General features: G+C 38.0%; 2 protein-coding genes and 1 long non-coding RNA gene across 4 annotated transcripts in view; 2 read left to right on the forward strand and 1 right to left on the reverse strand.

The window, feature by feature from the left end:
- LOC125963039 (uncharacterized) overlaps nt 1-23,586 on the forward strand; it is a 181,191-nt gene that overhangs the window by 97,813 nt on the left and 59,792 nt on the right. The window lies entirely within an intron of this gene.
- Nucleotides 285-8,718, forward strand: MCTS1 (MCTS1 re-initiation and release factor). 2 transcript variants are annotated; one of them, XM_004285589.2, is made up of 6 exons: nt 285-628; nt 1,821-1,973; nt 2,504-2,601; nt 5,599-5,732; nt 7,678-7,745; nt 8,509-8,718. In XM_004285589.2, the coding sequence occupies exons 1-6, from the start codon at nt 618-620 to the stop codon at nt 8,588-8,590; spliced, it is 546 nt and encodes a 181-aa protein (XP_004285637.1). In that variant the 5' UTR covers nt 285-617; the 3' UTR covers nt 8,591-8,718. The 2 variants fall into 2 exon arrangements, with proteins under 2 accessions (XP_004285637.1, XP_004285636.1); XM_004285588.3 differs by lacking the exon at nt 285-628 and adding an exon at nt 705-1,252.
- C1GALT1C1 (C1GALT1 specific chaperone 1) lies at nt 18,554-23,451 on the reverse strand. The gene is made up of 2 exons (XM_004285590.4): nt 23,313-23,451; nt 18,554-21,230 (listed from the first exon to the last, which is right to left on the reverse strand). Exon 2 carries the CDS (start codon nt 21,223-21,225, stop codon nt 20,269-20,271), a length of 957 nt encoding a protein of 318 aa, XP_004285638.1. The 5' UTR covers nt 21,226-21,230; nt 23,313-23,451; the 3' UTR covers nt 18,554-20,268.

The following is a 23,586-nucleotide window of genomic DNA, read 5'->3' on the forward strand; positions in this document are numbered from 1 at the left end:
TAAAAAAAGTATTCATTGTTTTTCTGAAATCCAAATGTCCTGTACAGGGCGTCCTATATTTTTATTTGCTAAATTTGGCAAGCCCACGAGTACATAAACATGATGTCAAGATGCTTGCTTGGCTTCAAGCTGGTCGGTAAGCACCAATCCATTCGGTTGTCTCAGGGAACAAAAACCATTCCCACTAAAAAATAACTGTAGGTAGCAATGAAACACGGAAGAATTTTGACCCTTTGAGGAACCCGTAGTGACGCAATGGCCTTAAATACTGCCTTGATTGATTGCCCCGCCCCCTCCATCTTCTCTTCCTGCTCTTACAATGATTGCTCTATCTCTTCTTCCATCACAAGTCCCGCCTTTTCAGCTACCCGCTCTGGATAGGGATCGGTAAACCAAAAAGGGCCGGCAAAAGAGCCGACGATTTTAAGGAGCGGAAGTAGTCAAATTTCTCTGAGAACCGTAAAGTGCGGCTGGCTGTCTCCCTTTCCGGATAACGACAACAGCTCCGACTGTCAGTTCCGGCCTTCCTCGTGTAAGGGGATCTGCCGGACCCTTGCTAATTCAATTTTTTCCCCATTCCGGGCCCTTCCCTATCGTCGCCCCCTTCACCTTGGATCATGTTCAAGAAGTAAGGACATGCTGTGGCCTCCGTTGGCTGCTCACAAAGGGGGTGGGGGTGGGGGTGGGGAAGAGGGCGAGAGCAAAGATTCTCTTTCTCTCTCCCCCGCCCCTGCCATCCTTACTTCCTAAGGTTTTCTATAGTACTGTTCTCTCAACTGGCAACTAGCAACACTTCTTTAAGCTTTTCGTCCCTAATCCTCAGTTGGGTTTGGGTCCTCCCACCCTCATTTTCTTTCTCCTTACCTCTCTTTCTCTTTTGCCCCCTTTCCTAGTCCTATCTCCGTTCCTAGGGTTCTACCAATCACATCCTTGCACTGTGATTTGGGGACATATCCTCTTTAGCAGAGAGGAGAGCCCTGCACTCACTGCCTTGTGGTTACTAGTTATGAACTGAATAAGGGAAGGCTTGACTTCCTGGGTCATGGGAGTGAAGGAGTCTGGGTGACAGGAAGCTAGCGGACTGTGATACCTATTGCCTAGCTGACAGATGAACCTTGTCTTGAAAATAGCGTGACTGCCCCATAGGCTATTCAGTGTGAGGAAGACAAAAATTCTTTGGAACCTACCTAGTGGGTTTGCCTTCCAGATTTGGTAGACGCAAAAAGCAAAGGGGGATCATGGGCAAAGGGAGGTGGGTTTTGTGCAGGACATTTTGAGCAAAAATAAATAGGAATGTTAAATACCGTCGTCATCATCACTTAAAAAAGAATCTCAGCAGATTACATAGCCTAGGAGGGACCGATTTTCACTGTTATATTTGGGTTGGTCTTTTGTATATCAACGCTTGAGGGTATTTTCATTTTGTTTTGTTTTGCTTTTGTTTTTTTACACAGGTTCTGTTATAGGTGGGAATCTGTTTCTTCCTGGGTAGAGTTGAGTAAGATTTTCCAGGAGAGGCATTTGTGTAGCTAATTACAGATTATAATGTGAAATATGCCTCATATCCTTCTCCCCTCGCCCCCCCCTCCCAGCTAATTGTGACTTTATGACAGTTTATTTTAATATTGTATTAAGACTTTGGTTTTGTGCTGGACACAATAAAAGGGAAATGGTATTTAAAAAAACAATTTATTTCATAATTATTTTAGACGTCTAAATATTTGCTTGGAAATAGATGACTAATTAAAACAATACTTTTAGCTATTCTGATATGTCTTCTTGGAAATGCCTTTTTTTTCCTTGCAAAAATCATTTGGCAGATTTGATGAAAAAGAAAATGTGTCCAACTGCATCCAGTTGAAAACCTCAGTTATAAAGTGTATTAAGAACCAATTGTTAGAACAATTTCCAGGTATTGAACCATGGCTTAATCAAATCATGCCTAAGAAAGATCCTGTCAAAATAGTGCGATGGTAAGTCTTTATTTTTTTCTATGTAAAGTTCAGAGAAGCTGAATATTGAATGATTAGATTGCACTCATAATAAATGTAATTATCGTCACATTAACTATTTATCTACTCTAAATGAGTAACTCTAAAACTTATCAATATTTGTATTTTCAAGTGTTTTTCTATGTTTGTGAAAATGTGGCTTTGTGTACTGATTGTTTTATTAAAGAGTTAATTAAATGTTTTTATTCAGAGTTGGATTTATTTCAGTTTGTGCTTTAGAGATTTGTTTTATTAATTATCTGAAAAGGAATTTAAAATAATAAAATGTGAAATAAAATTGTAGCAGGTCATATTTTTCCTTTTTCTCTACTGGACTGGTATGAGTTAAAAAAAATGTTTTTTTGCCCTGGATCTTTATTGAAATTTTTTTTAATGCTTACTGTATCTCTGTATATGCATGCTTCATATTATACATTATTTAAAGGATGTTTGGCACATTCATTTTTGAAAGAAAATATCTAACTTGGTACTTTGTGACATTTGTCTTACAGCCATGAACATATAGAGATCCTTACAGTAAATGGAGAGTTACTGTTTTTTAGACAAAGAGAAGGGCCTTTTTATCCAACTCTAAGATTACTTCACAAATGTAAGTCTTGTTAGAAAATATGTATTTGGGCATATAGAAAGACACAAAAGGAGTTGAAAGTGACTTCTGGTAGTTAACTTATTAGTACTAAGCTATATGGAATATAAAACTAAAAAGATTTCCCCCCTCCCCATCTTGTGGTAAATCTGAAAAATGCAAATTCTCTCATTATGCATTCCAGAAAGCCCAAGAAAGAGCATTCATTCATTCATTACTTAATTCAAAAACTATTTTTTAAACTTACTCTGTGCCAGGCACTGAGCTAGGTACTGAGAATGTGATAGGAAGCAAAGATAGATATGGTCCCTGTCCCTAGGAAGCTAACAGTCTAGTTGGGAGAATAGACAACAATTAGATAATTACACGAATATATATTCACAAACTGTAATAAGTGCTGTGAGCATTTTCTTTTACATTTGTATCCAGATTTGCCTCATAGAGGTAAGTCTGTATAAGGGAAAGCATGGAATCCCAGTTATTGTTAGTTGAGTGCCAAGGTCAGGTGTTAAGAAACAAAATAATGTTTATTATGTACCCACATTTGCATGTTGTTAGATTGATTACATTACAAAAGAAAACCCAAAGGAAGATGCTATCCCAGTGTACAAGAGTTTTTCAACTGCAAAGTAAAATTTCTGCTTTTCAAGCCAGTATGTGTCTGGCATGTGTGCTTATTTATGGTGAAGCATTGTGTCTGAAGTGTCAAATGGTAGAGGAAAAAAATATGTGTGTATAAATAGAAAGAGATAAAGCAAATATAGCAAAGTGCTAATGAACGATTGTTGAAACTAAGTGGATGGTATCCAGGTGCTCATTGAACTATTCTTCCAGTTTTTCTATATGTTAAGCATTTTCACAATAAGTTGGAAGAAAAAGATGTTCCTGTTTAATAATATTTTGCTGGGAACCAACCTTTTAGAACATCTTAAAGTTATTCTTGTGCAAGAAGAAGGATGATATGGTGGTTAAAAGTGTGAACTTGGAGTTAGGCAGGTCTGGGCTCAATTCCCAGTGCATGTCACTTTTGTCAAGTCACTTAAGCTTTGTTTCCTTATCTTTAAAAGTGGAAGCAATTTTATGTTACATCTCCCAGGGTTGTGAGGATTAAATAAGATAGTAACACACATGTAATGCACCTAACACAATGCCTGGAACATAGTAAGTGCTCAATGTATAATAGCCATTATTATGATGTAGTAATTGTTCAGTAAATGTCCATCCACTACTACTACTTGTCATCATGCCCATGATCAGGATCATCATTATCATTATTATTAAAGGACAGATATTAATGAGGATGGAGATCTAGAAAACAAATTATGGCTTCTGAGTAGTAAACACATTCATTCATTCAGCTTCCTTTTTTTCAGTAAGATGTTTAATTTGGAGCTGTGTTTAAATTAATTTCTAGTCTTGGTAGGAAAAAGACTTATTTGTTCTCTGACTAGTGGGAGAGCTAGTGGTAAGACATTAAAATGAATACATTTTACCAATTATTGTTATTATTCCTAGAGAGCCCTGAGAGGCCTAAAAAGTTTTTCCAATAGATATTGTTTTAAATCCTTTGGGGATCCTTTAGTTTTTAGGTTATGAATTATTAATAGACACACATACACACACACAAATAAATTTTTTAAGATTACAGAAGGAGTATGTGTTCATTCTAGAGATTTGTAAAATACGGAAGTAAAATCACTTGTATTTCCATGACCTAGAGGTAACCATGGTTAGTATATCAGTGTACTTCCATCCCATTATTTCCTGTATTGTGTGTGTGTCTGTGTGTTATGTGTAAATGCATATTTTTTTCCTTTTTAAATTGGGCTCTCTGTTAAATAGTTTTTGTTTTTTAATAATAGACTTTCTTTTTTAGAGCAGTTTTAGATTTACAGAAAAAATGAACAAAGTACAGAGAGTTCCCATATACTTCCTTCCCATCCTTCTTTTCTTATTAATATCCTGCATTGCCGTGCTTCAATCGATGAACCAATATTGATACATTATTATAATTAACGAAAGTCCATAGTTTACATTAGGGTTCATTCTTTGTGTTGTACGTTCTGTGGTTTTTGTCGATTGCATATGTCATGTATGCATTGTTACAGTATCTTACAGAATAGTTTCACTGCCCTAAAAATTCCCTGTGCTCTACCTATTCATCCTTCCCACCTCCCCGTCTCTTCCAACCCCTAGCAACCACTGGTCTTTCTGGCAGTTTTTTTTTTTTTGCGGTAAGCGGGCCTCTCACTGTTGTGGCCTCTCCGGTTGCGGAGCAACAGGCTCCAGACGCGCAGGCTCAGCGGCCATGGCTCACGGGCCCAGCCACTCCGCGGCACGTGGGATCCTCCCGGACCGGGGCACGAACCCGTGTCCCCTGCATCGGCAGGTGGACTCTTCAACCACTGCGCCACCAGGGAAGCCCCATTTCTGGCAGTTTTTATTCTGCTTTTTTCACTTATCATATATTTTGAATATTTCCCAGGGTATTCTCCAAAAACATGGTCCTATTATATAGGTATTATAGACATACTTTAAGTCATTTATCTCTTACTTTATTGCTGGACATTTAGGTTGATTCCAGTTTATTTCTAATATAAATATTAGTGCTATAATGAATATCTTTCTATCTAAATATATTGTACATCTCTCATTTTTTTCTTAGGATAAAGTCCTAGAAGTAGAATTACTGAGTCAGAGTTTGAACCTTTTCGAGGCTGTTGATACATGTTGCCAGGTAGTCCTAAAGAAAGCTTGTACCCATTTATAAGTCTTCTAGCAGTATTTGGGAATGTCAGTTTTCCTACACTCTTGCTAGCACTGGGAAATACTTTTCTTAAAAATATATACCAATTTGATAAGTGAAGGAGGGTGTTTAAGTTTTATTTTGCATGTGTCACAGAATACTGTAATTTGGGGAAATATTTGTTCATGTCCTTTGCCTTTTTCTGTTGAGTCATTAGTCTTACTAATTTATGTAATGCATTTCTTTTCTTCTAGATCCTTTTATCCTGCCACACCAGCAGGTTGATAAAGGAGCCATCAAATTTGTACTCAGTGGAGCAAATATCATGTGTCCAGGCTTAACTTCTCCTGGAGCTAAACTTTACCCTGCTGCAGTAGATACGATTGTTGTATCCTTCCCAGGCTGTAACTGTTGGAAAATGTGTTCATTGTATTCTTGTTATTGCTGAAAGATCTGTCATCCCAGAGAACATTAGATGTACTTTTTTGGAGGTTACTCTTACTGTTATCTCATGCCTTTCTGGCTACATTTGAAGATGTGGGAAGCAACATTATTTCTTGAGACTAAATTCTGTCCCATCTTAGAGATTAAATGAGAACAAGTAACAAAAGAGTCCCAACTGCATTTCAGCTCAGTTAGAGACCAGTGTTATCAGACTCAGGACACAGTATAAAACTCTTAATTATTAATAGAGAGGTTGTATATGATATGATTGGATCACTTATTTGGACATCATCTTGCTACTTTTATGTTTGAATTACCCCAGATACCCTGGAGTAAAAGCACTCAAAAGGGAAAAGAACTTAAGCACCAGGTGGAATGTTAGAAGTGAGTAGTGGGAACCATTGGCAGTCCCAGTGGTTTTATTTTGAAGTTCCAATGAACTTTTATTCTAAAGTTCATTTTTTTTCTTTTATTTTTTTTGCGGTACGCGGGCCTCTCACTGTTGTGGCCTCTCCCGTTGCGGAGCACAGGCTCTGGATGCACAGGCTCAGCGGCCATGGCTCACGGGCCCAGCCGCTCAGCGGCATGTGGGATCTTCTCGGACCGGGGCACGAATCTGTGTCCCCTGCATCGGCAGGCGGACTCTCAACCACTGCGCCACCAGGGAAGCCCCCTAAAGTTCATTTTTAAGTTGGTTGTTTGGGCCTCAGAACATGTTTTCTCAAAGAGAAATGATAAAGTCCCAGATAGTCCTTAAGAATCTATTCAACTCATGATGGAGCTGAATAATTCTGCATTATTTCCATTTCTACAGTGCTGTTTCAGCTATATTCCAGATTAGTTTTTTATCACCTAGTCTGGACAGGAGGACATCTTCTCCTTTGTCATAGATAAAGTGGCCATTTGCCTCAGGTTGAGAAAAGGAACCATACTTGGTGGGAATGGGGAAATCACTGGAGCGGAAAGGCCATTAGAGTGGGTTTAAGAGTGTGTCCTGTGCTCAAAAGGAGGGTGTTCTCTCTTGTGGCAGTTATATCTAAGGGGTAGTATAAGTTGTATCAATATATTTATATCTTAGGAACAGCTTGTGTTGATATAGATACTGGTCACATAATAGGTGATCAAATATTTGTGGAACATTGAATGAATGAATGACTTGAAAACCAAGGGAGAAAAGTATTCTGTGAGGACAGGTTACCCTTTTATGTTTATGATTTTTCTGTTTTTAAAGTTTATAGTTCTGGGGTTTCCCCTAAATGGAAAATTTTCCTAGTACTTAGCCTTTACTTTTAAAATAATTTTTATTTTGAAATAATTATAGACTTTGGGAAAGTTGCAAAACTAGTACAGAGAGGGGCTGTGTACCCTTGAACCTTTACTTTTTAAAATATGTACTGCAGTGTTTAACATTCTAGACACTTCAAATGATAACCAAGAACATTCTGGTTGTTCTGGATAGATTGCAACTTACATTGGACTCTTAAAGATTGATTGGGGATATAATTATTGTTTTAATGTGTCCTTTATATAAAACCACCATTTAGTGATTAAAGCACTAGAACAATTGATATTTATTTCCATTTTTAATACTTATATGCAAGAAATTTTGTCTCCTTTTTTGCATGACTTCTTTTTCTTCTTCTTTTGTTGGCATTGGGTTATGGTATTATTAACATTTGACTTAAAAACAGAGAATGATTATTAGATTCATTCATTTAGCATGTATTGAGTATTTGCAATCTGCCCATAAATTTTGCTAGGTCCCTGCCCTCAAGGAGTTAATGGACTAGGCGAAGGTGCAAGTTGGGTTCACAGTGGCTTAAGTAGTAATGTGACACCCCCTCTCCAAGGCATTTTGATAGATAGTTTTCTTAGCTGTGTGTTTTCAGGCAATCATGGCAGAAGGAAAACAGCATGCTCTGTGTGTTGGAGTCATGAAGATGTCTGCAGAAGATATGTAAGTCTCCTGTTAGGCCTCCTTAGCTTTTAAGATATAGGTAACCTATGCAGGAAGAATCAGAATTACAGGTGAAATTTGCTCTCATTCATACCATATCTTATAAATATTTAAGCACAGAAGCCTCATTTCTGATTTTTCCTAACACTTAGGAAGCCATTGAAACCTATTTTGTCTCTGGGATTGCATTCTTCCTTTAGCATTCTGAAAAGAACCTGTGTGCCAACACAGCTGTATTATATGTATGTGTGTGGTATTTTAGGAATTTTTTTTATTTAGTATGATTTAGATTAGGTGTGGAGAAAGATATTTTACTGCTAGTTTTTAAAAACGGTGACATAATTTAGTACCACACAGTATTTATCTTATATTTTAACATGGTGGTATAAAATATTAAGGAAATATTAAAGATATATTACCAAAATATAGTCAATATACTTAAAAACGTTGGAACTCATGACCAAAATATTCCTATTAATTTTGTTTCAGGGTTAATTATAACACTTTGATGTTCTCCTGGTTTGGTGACATCATTACTCTGTTTCTGTGGACCCACTAGTTAGATCACTAGAATCGCTTTAAGACATGAACTGCAGCAGAGTAATGTAGTTTAATGTAGATGATAATGTTAGTGTAATATAAATAAATTCCCTACATGTGGCTCAATAATTTCAAGATAGCAATGCACCCTGAATTATATTTACCATGAGTAAGCCTATAAAAATACTTAACAATATGTTTATGTGCTTTATTCCTTCTGCAGTGAGAAAGTCAACAAAGGAATTGGCATTGAAAATATCCATTATTTAAATGATGGGCTGTGGCATATGAAGACATATAAATGAGCCTCAGAAGGAATGCACTTGGGCTAAAAATGGATATTGTGTTGTATCTGTGTTTGTGTCTATGTGTGACAACATGAAGACAATACCTCTGTGGTTATGCTGAATAAATTCAACAGATGCTAAAATTCTGTTAGCTTCAAAAATTATTTTATTTTTTTCTTAAACTCAAGTTAAATTTGGGTTACAAACTTGGACATTAAAAGGTGTCTGGTAAGTAACCAAACTCAGACAACTTAATGTCCTTTCTCAGGCTAATGATGTAAGATGAAGGGCAAGATTTGGTAAATGAACTTGCTAGTATATGGCTGACCCCCCCAGAGAATCTGACTACTTAATGGGGCTGGAAGCTAGACTGGGATTTTTATCCCATTACCCCAGGGCACCTAGAAGTTCCCCTTCTCTTTTGTATGTGTTTTTTGTTTGCTGTTGCTGTTTTTAAACTTTTCATTATGGAAAATTTTGAGCGTATAGAAAAGTATGGGTAGAATAGTATAATGGACCTTTTCTGTATCCATCACCCAGCTTCAATTCGTGGCCAATATTATTTCATCTCTATCTCACTCCTTCCCACCCCACTCTCTGATTATTTTGAAGCAAATCTCAGATATATCATTTCATCCAGTTTCTTTAATATGTCTTTGAAATATGTATTTTTAAAAAAAACCCATAATATCATTATCACACCTAAAAATTTTAGCTATTTCTTTTTAAAAATATATATATTCATTTTTTATTTTTGGCTGCATCGGGTCTTAGTTGTGGCACACGGGATCTTCGTTGTGGCACGTGGGCTTCTCTCTAGTTGTGGCTTGCGTGCTCAGTAGTTGCGGCATGCGGGCTTAGTTGCTCCGCAGCATGTGGTATCTTAGTTCCCGACCAAGGGTCGAACCCATGTTCTGCATTGGAAGGCAGATTCTTAACCACTGGACCACCAGGGAAGTCTCAGCTATTTCTTAATAAGGTCAAATATCTGAACTGTGTTCAATTATGTGACAGATGGACCCAATTGTTTCTCTTTTTATTTTTTTAACCATTGGTTTGCTTGAAATTGGTATCCGACAAGGTCCATATATTGCATTTGGTTGTTATTTGTCTGTTTTAATCTCTAAGTTCCCCCTCCGTTTTCCCTTTAAATTAATTATGTAAGAAATCTAGTTGTTTTGTCATATAGCATTTCTTCCCACATTCTGGATTTTGTTGATTGTATCACTGTAAAGTAATTTAACTTGTTTTTGTACTCCCTGTATAGCCTGTAAACAGATCGGCTTGATCAGATTCCAGTTCAATTTATTTAATGCCCTCTCTTGAATCATACTACACAGATGCCCAGAACTTCCAGATTTGAGTCCCCACTGTATTCCCCAAAGAATGCGTATCTCCTATCATAAGTGGCGTATGAAGACCATGGACCTACTTCAGTGAGAACAGTAAGCTGTTTTGAGAATTAAACAGCAGTTATGAATTTATACAGTGATAACAGGTCTTTCTTCCTAATAACATTGCTGTTATATTGGGTTGGCCAAAAAGTTTGTTTGGAAAAAAGTTTGTTGTTCAGAAAAACCCGAACGAACTTTTTGGCCAACCCAATACTGTGTTTCAGCCATCTTCATTTGGTTGTTTACAAATATATGACATGTGATTTTATTTTTCAGATGGATACAGACATTTACAAGATTGTGGTGACCTGTTTTACGGTTAGAAGTTGGTGAGAAAGGTGAGGGTGGATAGTAAAAAGAGAGACACCATTTGGCTGGCTGTTGCAGCTGGGCCTCCCAAGATATAACATGGGTGAAGGGTATAGATCCAGGGTCTGACTCAGATTGAGAAACTATTTTCCAGTAACAAAACCTATAAGACTTGGAGATTCCCACGTTAGAATGTAAATGTATTAATTTATAGTGGTAAGTCTGCTTAGGGTAAACAATTAGTAAACAGGAAGTTTCTTGGTGAAGATGGATAAGAGTAAAGGAAGGTTGATAATTTGGGAGAGTATTTCATCTGGGCCAGGGTAAGGCTTGGAGAATTTTTCCTGCTTCATCATTAATTAGAATGCTTATGTCTGCCAAAATCTTTCTTTCCTAGCCTGTAGAGGTGCCCTGATACTTTTCTTCCTATATCCTTTTTTAGTTCTATGTAGAATATTTTTCTTTGTTATGACAGTTATATTCTACAGCTTACTATATTTTTATATTTTATTATTTATTCCTGGTGGATAAAAGTGTAAATAATCTCATCAGTAGCACAATTATAAATGATCTTTCAGGGTAGGTTTCTTCAACAGATAGTCTCATTTTATGCTGATTTACTAGTTTCAAATTCAGATGTTTCCCCATTTGGGGGAGAGGCAGCCTATTCGAGGTCTATAGCTCCTTATATGCTTAAAAAGAAAATAAGTCATTTATGTCAAAACCAAACTTTGAACCTTATTTTTGGTACTAAGATAATGTTAATTGACCAAGATTGCCTATGGAGTGTTAGCAATGAAAAACAAAGCACACACATATATTAGAGAAGTTTTAATTGTGTGGTTTCAGAAATAATTTATCTATGTTTCTAACCACTGTTATGGTGGGTGTGGGGAACACTTTTAAAATATTCAACATCATCTGTGCTTGTTTTCCTACTATGTTCAGGTACATTGACTTTGTTGCCTTGGTAATATGGACTAAATATGTATATTTCCTGCTCCCCCTGTGTCTGAGGCCTCAGGTTATAGAGTTAATCCGGGGTGTCACTCCATAGGTTGGAGCCCAGTCTGTTTCTAAACATTAGGTCATGCAAGGAAGCCAATTCAAAGAGGTTTAACTATCAGCCTCTTTATGCACTATGCTTAAAGGCAACTTAGTTTTCCCATATTCCTGAGAGTAGGAATACAGGGAGAGCCTGTTTTTCTCACAGGCAATGTGTCTTCAGTTCATTTTTAGTTAGGGTGTCAAGCTTGACACATTTTGTGTCAAGCCAACCTACAACCTAGTCATTTTTGTGCATCTGACACACTTTTCCTCAGCCGAGGTCAGTTCAACTCAATGGACATTTATTGAATATCCACTAGGTTCTAGGCATGTGGCACAAAGATGAATAATAGACAAGTGGCCCTTACCCTTAAGGAGCTTCCAGTCTAGTGAGTAAATTTACGTTTAAAAAAATCTGGGTAATGGTGACAGCCCAATAGCAACTTATAAAGCCAGTAGGAAGTTACTAATACATTTCCAATTTCAGTCATCAAAATTTGCAAATTATACATGAACCAGATATAAAAATATTCCTAGATTATATCCAATGTGAGGTTAAAAAAAATCCAGATGTCTTGGAGTTGCAACAATTCAGCATTCCAACTCAGATTGTTGTCCCATTGTGTGGTAATATAAAGGCCTGATAAACCCTCTTCTAGCAGACTATTATAGTGGTTTGGTGGTGTTCTGTTGGCAGCTGCATTTTTCCTTTTTTTAATGTTCTGGACCCAAAACAAGCAGCTGGATTTATCCAAAGGACAGCTATGAACATTTCTAATTTGAGGGATTTGATAGTCCCCAAACATAAAGTCATATGGCATTTGTCAAATAATGATTATATCCAGCCAAGTTCCCCCTGCATGTACAAATCCACTACCGAGGATACAATATTTCTAAGCATAGTACTTCAGAAGATACAAGAATGGCAAATGACTAAATTTATAGACGTATTTCATTATAGTAAATATTTCACTCTTTTGTTCATGAGAACATTAATAATGTAGCAATTATATATTAATGGGAATATGAAATGAATGTATGCCCAAACAAAATGTGGTAAATATTTAACTTTGTTTATCTAGGTTCCCTAATTTATTTTTAAATTTATTTATTTTGGCTGCGTTGGGTCTTCGTTGCTGTTGCGTGGGTTTTCTCTAGTTGCGGCGAGCAGGGGCTACTCTTCATTGCAGTGCGTGGGCTTCTCATTGCGGTGGCTTCTCTTGTTGCGGAGCACGGGCTCTAGAGCGCAGGCTCAGTAGTTGTGGCGCATGGGCTTAGCTGCTCTGTGGCATGTGAGATCTTCCCGGACAAGGAATTGAACCTGTGTCCCCAGCATTGGCAGGCGGATTCTTAACCACTGCGCCACCAGGGAAGTCCCTTCATACCAATGTTTTGACAAATTTTTAGTTTTTCATGATCTGAAAGATTTGGTTTGTACTTGTTAGTCTGGACACTGTTCTCATCAGTTCTAATGCTGCCCCATTCAGAATTCATTTTTTAAAGCCAAAATTCACTGTTCACTTAAACATCTGGATTAAATTGGGCAGGGTGAGGAGGATGGGAGGAGAGTCCTTTTTGCCCTGTAGGCTCTGGACAGCTTTCTTAGAGAGCTAACTTATCCAGGATTAGGAAAAAGAATGCTTTTGTGAGACTGAGATCTTTCTAAAGTTTGCTTGTGTAAGCATTTTGGATTTAAGAAAGTTCAACCTGGGAATTCCTTGGTGGTCCAGTGGTTAGGACTCCGTGCTTCCATTGCAGGGGGCACGGGTTCGATCCCTGGTCGGAGAACTAAGATCCCACAAAAAGTTCGACCTGAATTGTATCTGAATATAGAGTAGAAACAGCTTCATTTGGTGGGATAACAGCAGTCTCTAACCCATCAAATTAATCTCTATCTCCTAAATCGCTTTCAAAATGCACATGACTGGAAGATGTTTTTCACTGGCAATGCTTTATTGTTTTAAAAAAAAGTAGGGGTTAAAATATAGTAAAAACTTGGAAACTTACACTGCACTTATTTTGTGCTTTACAAGATAAAAATTTTATATTTTGTAAAATGTTTTGAAAGGAGTCCACAAAGTAATTCTGCTTTCTTGCTCCCAAATGCAGAGGTCTGAGAGAAGGCACATGGCCTCGTGAGCTTCTGGGTGTTGTCAAATCCAATTCTCTCTCAAGTACCGAATGCCCAGATGCATTTACTGGGGATGCAAGAGTGTCACTTAAGCAGTGGTTTTTGTCAATATAAATAGAAGCATCTTGATTAAAGTGTGAGGAGATAGAAACCATACTGATTTGGGCAATTTCGGCTCCAATAATGTCTAATTTACTGTGAAGGGGGAATATGTTCTAAGTTAATGTTCTTAAAAGCAACTTCCAAATTTCTCCTTAAAAAATATTTACTTTATTAAAAAGCTGCTTGAGGAAGAGCTGTTTTATTGCATGGCACAGATTCAATGTACAGATGTTATCTTAGAACTATTAATTAAGGAGTTCCCTTGTGACTTTGAATATTCAATACCAGCTGTTATTCACATCAATATTTTAATATTTTACCAGAAAGATACTTAATAAAAGGATTGATACATATTTAACTGTGTAAAGTGCTAGTTAAACTTGTTCAAATGGGTCAGAGGGAAAGGGAAATAAATAACATTCCTATACGCACAAGCTCTACTTATATATCTTGCTTAATCTTTATGACTATTCCATGAGGTAGATTTTAATTCTCATTTGATAAGTGAGGAAGCTAAGGCTCCAGAAGGGTTATATAACTTTCCTGAAGATACACTGCTAATAAATGGCAGAGTTGGGATTTGAACCTAAGTGTCCCTGATTGCAAAGCCTGTTTTTTTTTATTTTTACATTATCATATATTTTTTATTTTAAAAAATCTAATATTTTAATATTAAAATAAAAATTAAACACAGCATCCTTTTCTCACCATTAAAAGTAGGATAATTCTAGACAATTTTTCTGAAATCTATAAATGTGCTTATACAAATGCATTAAAAGCTAAGTATCTCAACATCTGTAAGGCCTTTAGCAAATAAGTATCAACCTTCAGGAAGATGAGAGGCCACCTGAAAATGCACCAAAATTTCAAAATTAAGCTTTTAATTTATTGATAATAAAGCTAAGTATCACTGATATGCAAGTAAACAGTTTTTAGAACAAGGTGGAATTTTTCTAAAATTTAACCATGGTTGAATAAAATAGCAAGAACTAAAAAAAAAAATGTCATAAAGAACCTAGGGGTAAGACACGAATAAAGACACAGACCTACTAGAGCATGGACTTGAGGATATGGGGAGGGGGAAGGGTAAGCTGTGACAAAGTGAGAGAGTGGCATGGACATATATACACTACCAAACGTAAAATAGATAGCTAGTGGGAAGCAGCCGCGTAGCACAGGGAGATCAGCTCGGTGCTTTGTGACCACCTAGAGGGGTGGGATAGGGAGGGTGGGAGGGAGGGAGACGCAAGATGGAAGAGATATGGGAACATATGTATATGTATAACTGATTCACTTTGTTATAAAGCAGAAACTAACACACCATTGTAAAGCAATTATACTCCAATAAAGATGTAAAAAAAAATAGCAAGAACTTCAGGCAAGATGGTATGTAAATATGAAAAAATACATAAAACACTTGGAATTAATTCAGAACTTGTAAAAATACTTGAGTGGTAAAGTGTTAAAACAGTCAAGAGAAATATTCTTTGACAAAGAGATTACATGCTAGAAGAGACTTTTTCTACCTTCCATTTATGCTTCACGTATAAAGAATTTACACTCAGAATTTGCTTAAACCTCCCTACCTCCCTCCTGCAACGCCTATTTTGCAGAAAATCTCCCCTCACGTTTCATAAAATGTTAATCTTGGCCCACAGTTGCATCACCATCTTTGTTTATGGGCTATTGGAGAGAAGTGTAAGTTAGCCAAGCCTCTATTCCACAGTGGGAAAATATGGGTAGGATTAGAATGCAGTAAGACTGGGTTGCTTGCAGTGTGCTTCTGAGGAATGTTCTGTTTCCCTCTTCATTAGCAGGGTATTCTGGGAGAATCTTTTGAAATTGAACTTAGTCCTGAGGTCGGAACTTTTTCTGTCACCTTCAGGCTAGGTGATTTGTGACCATTTAAATGTTATACCATTTAGAAGCCTTTCCTGGATTTTTAAAGAAAAGGATACAAGGGGGAGGGTTGGTTAAGTGGGGGAGATGAGGGTAGAGTGTAAGTGCAAAGGCAGAACTAGCAGCTGCTTTGTGACTATCAATACATCCAAAAGATAGGTTGGGAAAAGGATTAGTGAATATTAAAATTGACAGGAGCAATTTGGTTCAATTATAATCTAAGGAAAAAGGCTGAGGGGTCTAATCAATATTTTACTCCAGATCTAATGAGTTAATTTTGAGAAGGAGGATCCAATGACTTAATTTTGAGAAGGAAGATCCAGTGATGGAACTCATGCAAAGAGATGGCCTGGGGCCTGCTAAAAGTCAGGTTGCAATTTCCGTAGCCTTCAAGACAACCAGAAAAATAAACAGGCCTTTTAGAAGAAACTTCAAGTTTTCTCCCATTCATATGACAGCCCCGGGGTGGGATGTTGTCTCACACTTCTGGAATTGGTTAGATCTGTGCTGTTACTGTAAAATACACACTGGATTTTGAAGACTTAATAAAAAAAAGAATGTAAACTATCTCATTTTTTCTGTTGATTACATGTTGAAATGACAATATTTTGGATATATTGGGTTAAGTAAAATATAATACTAAAAGTAATTTCACCTCTGTCTTTTTTTTTTTTTTTTTTTTTGCGGTACGCGGGCCTCTCACTGTTGTGGCTTCTCCCGCTGCAGAGCACAGGCTCCGCACGCGCAGGCTCAGCGGCCATGGCTCACGGGCCCAGCCGCTCCGCGGCATGTGGGATCTTCCCGGACCGGGGCACGAACCCGTGCCCCCTGCATCGGCAGGCGGACTCCCAACCACCGCGCCACCAGGGAAGCCCCACCTCTGTCTTTTTTAATGTGGCTACTAGAAAATTTTAAACTACACATGCGGCTCCCATTGTATTTCTGTTGGATGGCATTGGGATAGAGAACAGGCAGTATTCCCTGAAGCTTCCTTCTGGAGGTGAATACCTTAGAGTGGCAAATATGGAAAAGAAGATTCTCAGTGCCAGTATTTAAAGTCTTCCATTGGGGGGAGGGATAAGTTGGGAGATAGGGATGGACATATACACACTACTATATATAAAATAGATAACTAATAAAGATCTACTGTATAGCACAGGAAACTCTACTCAATACTCTGTAATGGCCTATATGGGAAAAGAATCTAAAAAAGAGTGGATATATGTATATGTATAAGTGATTCGCTTCGCCGTACACTTGAAACACAACATTGTAATCAACTACACTCCAGTAAAAATTAATTAAAAAATAAAGTCTTCATCAAGTTAGGACCACTTTTCCCCTTTTCCCCTCAGATGGTATGGGGTTGGTGTTTTGACTGTTAGAACATCCCCATTTATTCAGCACTTTGAGTACCTTTGTGGATGTCTCTTATCAGTCACTCATTAGAAGCATTTCTTACTTTTTTCCAAACACAAGCCTGTCCCATAATTAATGGCATCCATCCTCACTCCCATCCATCCATCCATTCATAGAAAATCTGAGTCTTATTTTTAGGCCCTGCTCTTCCTGCCAGGGCTTTCACTAAATTGCCAAAGCAATGGCAAAACCAATGTGGCCATTCTTGCATGGAATCAGTGAAAACTATCAAAGAAATGGGAATTATGTGGGTTAAGAGAAATAGCACTTATCAAATTGAGGACTTTTAAGGCAAAGAGGACCACCATATTCTAATAGTAAACAATGGCTTGTTTTATTGCTCGTGCAAAGCTTACATGAAATGATTATTTGACTCCCTGTATGAATCATGTGTTTGGGCTCTTTTTGCTTTCCACAAAATACCAGGTCTAGTGTTAAGTTCATAGATACTCAATATATACAAGGAGTAGTATAGTATATAGATTCCACACTAATAAAAGTGGACTTTCCTTTCTATTATGCTAGAGACCCCAGACATACACCATCATTTCATACTTTCTAAATAAGTCATTTCCCCCATTACCCTTTGAATACTTTATAGTATTTTATCTTTGATGATACTGGAATTGAGTGATTATTTTTTCATTAGACTTTGGGGGACTCCTTGGTGGGAAGGTTGGCAAAACCTTCCCTGAATTTCTTTGAATGCCAAAAGAAAGTTAAACTTTTACAAACAGGCTCTTCACATAAACACTCAGACATGCATTGAATGCATCAATCCAAGTCAGCTAGCACTAAAAGGAACACAATACTTTAAGTGGAAAATCAGTGGTACACCATTACTAAACTCTGTGCTTTCAGTAACTTTTCTAATACAGGTGTTCCCTGAATCTGGGCATTATAAATCAGATTTGATACACAAGCAGTATTTTAGCTACATTAAAAAAAAAGCCAAGGGGTCTAATCTATATTTTGCTCCAAATCCAATGTTTTGAGAAAGAAGGTCTAGCGATTGAACTTGTGCAAGGAGATGGCCTGGGGCCTGCTGAAAGTCAGGTTGCAGTTTCCCTGCATTCAAGAAAACCAGAAAGATAAATATAACTTTTAGAAGAAACTTGAAGTTTTCTCTCATTCACATCTCAGCCAGTGGGCCTCACACTTCCAGAACTGGTTAGACCTGTGTTGTCCAATATAGTAGGCATTACCCAGCCATATGTAAAATATATTCACAATCATGATCAATTCCCATTAGACCTCCACTCTTCCCGACTCTCTTCCCAATAACAGAGTGGAGTTAGGGTTATAGTTTTTGGCTGTTGAATGCATGATGATCAAATCTGTAACCATGACTTCTGTAGCACAATTTTCTGTGTTACTGATTCCAAATTTATCTACAAGACTAGGTACAAATAAGTTCAAGGAGACAGCATATTATTTAAGACAACTAACATTTTATAAAGGAATACTCATGTATAAAAATACAATCAAGGGCTTCCCTGGTGGCGCAGTGGTTGAGAGTCAGCCTGCCAATGCAGGGGACACGGGTTCGTGCCCCGGTCCGAGAAGATCCCACATGCCGCGGAACGGCTGGGCCCGTGAGCCATGGCCGCTGAGCCTGCGCGTCCGGAGCCTGTGCTCTGCAGCGGGAGAGGCCACAACAGTGAGAGGCCCGTGTACCGCAAAAAAAAAAAAAAAAAATACAATCAAGAGCATCAATTTGGTTTAAAAAGCAATTGTTACTTTAGTACCCACTAGGAAATCAAACAATGGAATGCATTTTCTGATATATTTACTACAACTATACCTTGATACACTAATGTATTGAAGGCGATAAATATAGTAGAAAAAGTTTTAAGATACTGGTGTTGGGGGCAATGTGACACTTGTAAACTGGGTGTCACACTCAGTGAGATACTGTTTATCATTGCACTCACACTGAATATGATTTGGTTTGTAGTAATTACATCTGAGACCACATATTTTGGTGCTTGATAAAAGGGTTTTATTATTTTTCAAAATTAATAACCTTTCATTTTAATCAAGAGCCCCAGTGAGGAAAATCTATAAATTAAAACAAAGGGTTTTACACACTACTCTGATGATCAATAATTTGAAGCCCGAGGCCCTCTTGAGGAAATTCTTTCTGGCTTGCAAAAGCTGTAGGAGACCATTAACATCATGAAGCCAGTTATAAGAAAAATTAACCTCTAAAATGTCATGGTTTCACACCCTATGGGGGCTTATGGATCTGACTTAATATGGCATGTGCAGGCCTGATTTTAGGACAAGTCAGCTCCAAGTGTTTCACACATTTATAAACACAGAAGCTGTAGTATCCACCATCCATAAAGCTTTTGGGCAGCCATCGAAATCAGGCAAATGGCCGAGTAATCCAAGGTGAATGGTGAGGTTAAGGCCTCCACACCAAAAACTGTTGGATATGGTGCAATCATGAACATGGGAAAAATCTAAAAATTTGAACAGGTAAACAAAAGCCAGGACAGACTCAATTCAAGTAAGTGAAACTGCCAGACTTCCCGAAAGGAGTTCTTCAAAGAAGACTTCCACAGAACTCGTTTGCTCTGCAGGAGTAAATAAATCTCAACTGATATATTTTTATCCAAGCCACAGCTGAGAGCTTGATTAACTGGGAAACAATACAGTTAAATGACATTACATTCTTTACAGTCACCACTCCAACTTCAATATCTGCATAGAGAAGTACAGAGGGTTACACTGAAATTGTGTATGCTGAGGGAGGCCACTAAATTAGCTCCCAGGAAAATTATTAACCTTTATAATTAATTTTCACTTTTTCTCTCAGGGATAGATTTCAACTTTCACTTTAACAGTGGTTGGGAACATTCCCTTTATTGCTTGGTTGTGTATTTTGAGAAAGCAAATCCACTGGCACTTGCGAAGGCTTAGAACATAAACCAACGTTAGAAGTAACAGAAACACATAGCTAAAAGTTTTACTTTAATCACAAATTCACAACTAGAGATTTCATTTGCGTATCTTAGAAAGCTAAAAAGACATGTTAAATTTTTTAACCAATCAGCAAAAACATGTGCCACACAGATTTTTAATGTTCATAATTTAGAATTTATCACATAAATATATTATTTATAAATATATTCTTTATTTGTAAAATTATTATTATTAAAACATTTCTTTCCAACACAGTTGAAATTCTCATGTGTGTTTTAAGGAAAAAAACCCTACCCTATTTTAAAATGTATTACTAAACTTCAATGTGTGAATAAACCAGTGCCACCAAACTGAAAACGAAAAAAAAAAGAAAAGAAACATACTGCTGTGTTGGATATGCAGTTGTTACTACAAATAACACCACATGTCCTACACGGTGATCATATACATGCTCTTATTTCTTCTCAGTCATTATCAGAACCATTTGGAGGTAGGAAAACCAATGCATCATTGAAAATATGCCCAAATGCCCTAAGACGGTATACCCCGTACATCATTACATGCATCTGATTAGGCGTCAGTCCATTAAAAGTAACAGCCATATCTGAACAACATCCTTCTACTACCTGGTTGGGGTGATTAGTCATTGCCTCTTTAATAAAAAGCCCAACAGACTTGGTGTTAAATACATCTTTTCCTTCAGCATCTTCTGCATTTTCTGCAAATACTCCAGCGTATTTCAGGCAGACTGCTAGCTGCTTATCTTCAGATATCTTCCAAATCATCCCTCCCTGTTCAGGACACTTTTCAGGAATACTGAGAAGGCTGTTAAGTCTTTTCATTGATTCTACACTTAAGACAATTCCTCCTTCCATACTCACATACTCGAGGTCTCCAGATTTTATAGTGTGGCCTAGATAGAAAGGTTGTGATGGATCCTTTTTTAACAAAAAGTACTTTAAGTTTTCAATAATAGCAAACGTAGTGGGGCGTGCAAGGAAGAACCAGTTGTATTGGTCTCTATATTTATCAAAGGCGTATTTGTAAGCTTTTCTCATCATTAACCACATGTCATTTGTTTCCATGTTAATTGACTCAAACACTTTAACATTTTCAGAACTGAAGAACTCTGCTTTGTCACAGTGTTTGGTCCAAGTCTCCTTCACTGCAGCCCAGAGACTCACATCTTTGGGTTTGACAAGGATGATACAGTATACTCGAAAGCTCTTACTGAGCTCTATGCGTTCATCCTCTGAAATTTTCAAGATATCTTCTTTATTAGGAGCTTGTAGGTGATGATGCTCATGGTGGTGCATTCTATTTCCATGACCAATCCTAATGTGTCCTAGCATAGTGATCAAGGCACAGAAAATGCTTCCAAGCATTACACCCTTCAAAAATGAACTGCTTTCAGAAAGCATTTTTCCTATAAAGAAGAAAAAGATCCTTAGGATACTTAATAGAAAAGGAGTCTAGTGATTTGATTTGATATTCCCCCTATACTTACATTTTGCTCTTAATGTTAAAAAAAAAAGGCTCCCAAGCTTGAAATCGAGTCAGTGCAAGTAGCACAAGAGAGTCTTAAGAATTTTTTGCTTCCAATGATACCTGATTACTGTTCAGTACAAAGTGGAACTTTGCAGCAACACCTTGCTGCCATAGAATTTTCTGGGAGGCTATTTTTGCACTTCATCTATAGGGATTTAATTAACCAAGTACTAAACCAAAGCACTAACCCCAGAAACTGATATTACAGAGGTTGTCTGTCCATCATTCTCTTTAAAGGAATTTCATTTCACAAGCTTGCATTATATTATTTAAATACCTCTGTGGATATAAATGGACTTTTACAACAAAACCTTAAATTGAACAGATAAAACCACATACAATTGGTAAATCACCAATGGTATCTGTGCTGGCCTCTGTTCTCAACCTAGTGCTTTATTTAACTGATGGCTGCTGTCCTTAGGTGTTTTGAGTACATCTTGGAATTGATACCATATATGTTAATATTTACCCTTTTGTTCCTAAGACTAAATGGTTTCCAATACAGTATCTCAACTAACTGATGTATAATAATAAAAGCCCATAATGAAAATAGCTAAATTATTTGGATGAGAACTGAGTTAATATAGGCATATCTGGGGACTATTAATGAACATTTTTATTTCCTCCAAAGGCATTTTCTTATTCTTTGGGGAAGTAAAAAGGGAAAAGTCTACACTTTTATTTCAATTAGAAATTAAAAGAAAACCCAACATTAAATACAACTGTTGAGATTTTCTCAATCTCCCTTCTATCTCCACAAGGAATGTTCTACTGAGCTACTTAGATTTTCCCTTTGTTTCTTAAAGTTGAAAGTGGCCTTAGAAGCTATCTAATGTCACTTTTCTCATTTTACAGATAGGGAAACAGAGGGTCCACAGAGGTTAGGTAACTGACCCAAAGTCACAGTCAGCAATAGAACCGAACTAGAAATCAGATATCCTGGCATCAGTTTAATGGTTTTTCTATTACAGAATAAAGATCTCAACAGTGCTTCCACCCATATTATTGAGAATTTAATAAAAAGTTACTGAATAACCTTGTTTTCCTACAAATGGAAAAACATGTAGGATCTGTTAACCATAATTGATATTTTGCATCCAGCATCACCGTACTGCTACAAGGAAACCATCCCTTGGTTTTCTTCTAGAGGAAATGGACTTTGACCTCCATTACCTTAGAAGGACAACGTGTGGAACAACTTGACAGATGTAATTCCTAAGGAGGGGTGGGAAGTCGGGTGGGAAAGAGGCAGGACAGGTTTCCTGTGTCACTCACAGAACTTGGTCAACAAACACAGCTCTAATAAGGAAAAGAAAATTCACAGGAAACAAGCTCTGCTTGTTTTAGAATTGTCAGATGCACTCCAAAATGAATTATTTTATATAGGATTTTGGCATTTCATATTACACAATTTTCAATATGTCTGGCCATTATATAATAATTCACTAGTGTCTCTTAGATTGATAATGGTATATGTATGTCAGAATTCTTCCTGATGGGGATACTACTTATGAATCATTTGCACAAATTTTTCTAAGGAGTAGCATCTAGAGATGCACATGATAGGATATTTGGTGCAGAGGCAAGGGAAACTTAAAACCGCACACAAGCACAAGCGAGGCAGAAACGACCGGAGTGGTTTTTGAGATGAATCCTTTTAGATGAAGGCGGTTGGGGCGGAGTATGGAAAAAGGAAGAGAATGAAATGGAGAACAAAAGTGAGGGAGAGAACATGGTCATCTCAACACCCCAAGGAGGGGCCGAGGGAGCGCCTCTAGGAAGCCGGCGCTCTAACTAGCCCCCTCACTGTTCCTCACACTGCACCTGCCCGGACACACCGCGTGGAGTACGCTGGGAGTGGGCCCGGGCCCAAGCCTTCCCCGGAGAGGGGCGGGGTCAGGCCGCTCCGGGGGCTGCTCCGCGGGCAGCTCCAGGTGCGAGCCGATGCCCCAGCACTCACCCGCGTCTAGAGCGGCTCAGGGGCGGTAAAGCGCAGCCGCGCACGGCTTTCCTCTCACGTTCGCGCGCCACTCGGATACGTTCCTGGTCGGGCTGCTCTACATGCAGGCGGTTTCTTCTCGTTGGTTTCGCTAAAGGTGGTGAGGACCCGGAAGTAGACGCCACAACGGCGCGGGCAGCGGGGCGGGGCAAAGGAGCCCTAGGCCAGGCGGAGCCGCCCGCCCGCGCCGACGTCGGAAGGGCCCGCGCGCACGCAGCGCGCCCTTTCTCCCCGC

This window comes from Orcinus orca, chromosome X, assembly GCF_937001465.1.
Source record: "Orcinus orca chromosome X, mOrcOrc1.1, whole genome shotgun sequence".
NCBI lineage: Eukaryota > Metazoa > Chordata > Mammalia > Artiodactyla > Delphinidae > Orcinus > Orcinus orca.

What these genes read in the sequence shown, in the direction of transcription:
- C1GALT1C1 (XM_004285590.4), bottom strand. Translation starts at nt 21,225, where the DNA reads ATGCTTTCTGAAAGCAGTTCATTTTTGAAGGGTGTAATGCTTGGAAGC.
- MCTS1 (XM_004285588.3), top strand. An exon ending in TCTAAGATTACTTCACAAAT is followed by an intron (nt 2,602 to 5,598) that starts GTAAGTCTTGTT and finishes CTTTTCTTCTAG; the next exon opens with ATCCTTTTATCCTGCCACAC. An exon ending in AAGATGTCTGCAGAAGATAT is followed by an intron (nt 7,746 to 8,508) that starts GTAAGTCTCCTG and finishes TTCCTTCTGCAG; the next exon opens with TGAGAAAGTCAACAAAGGAA.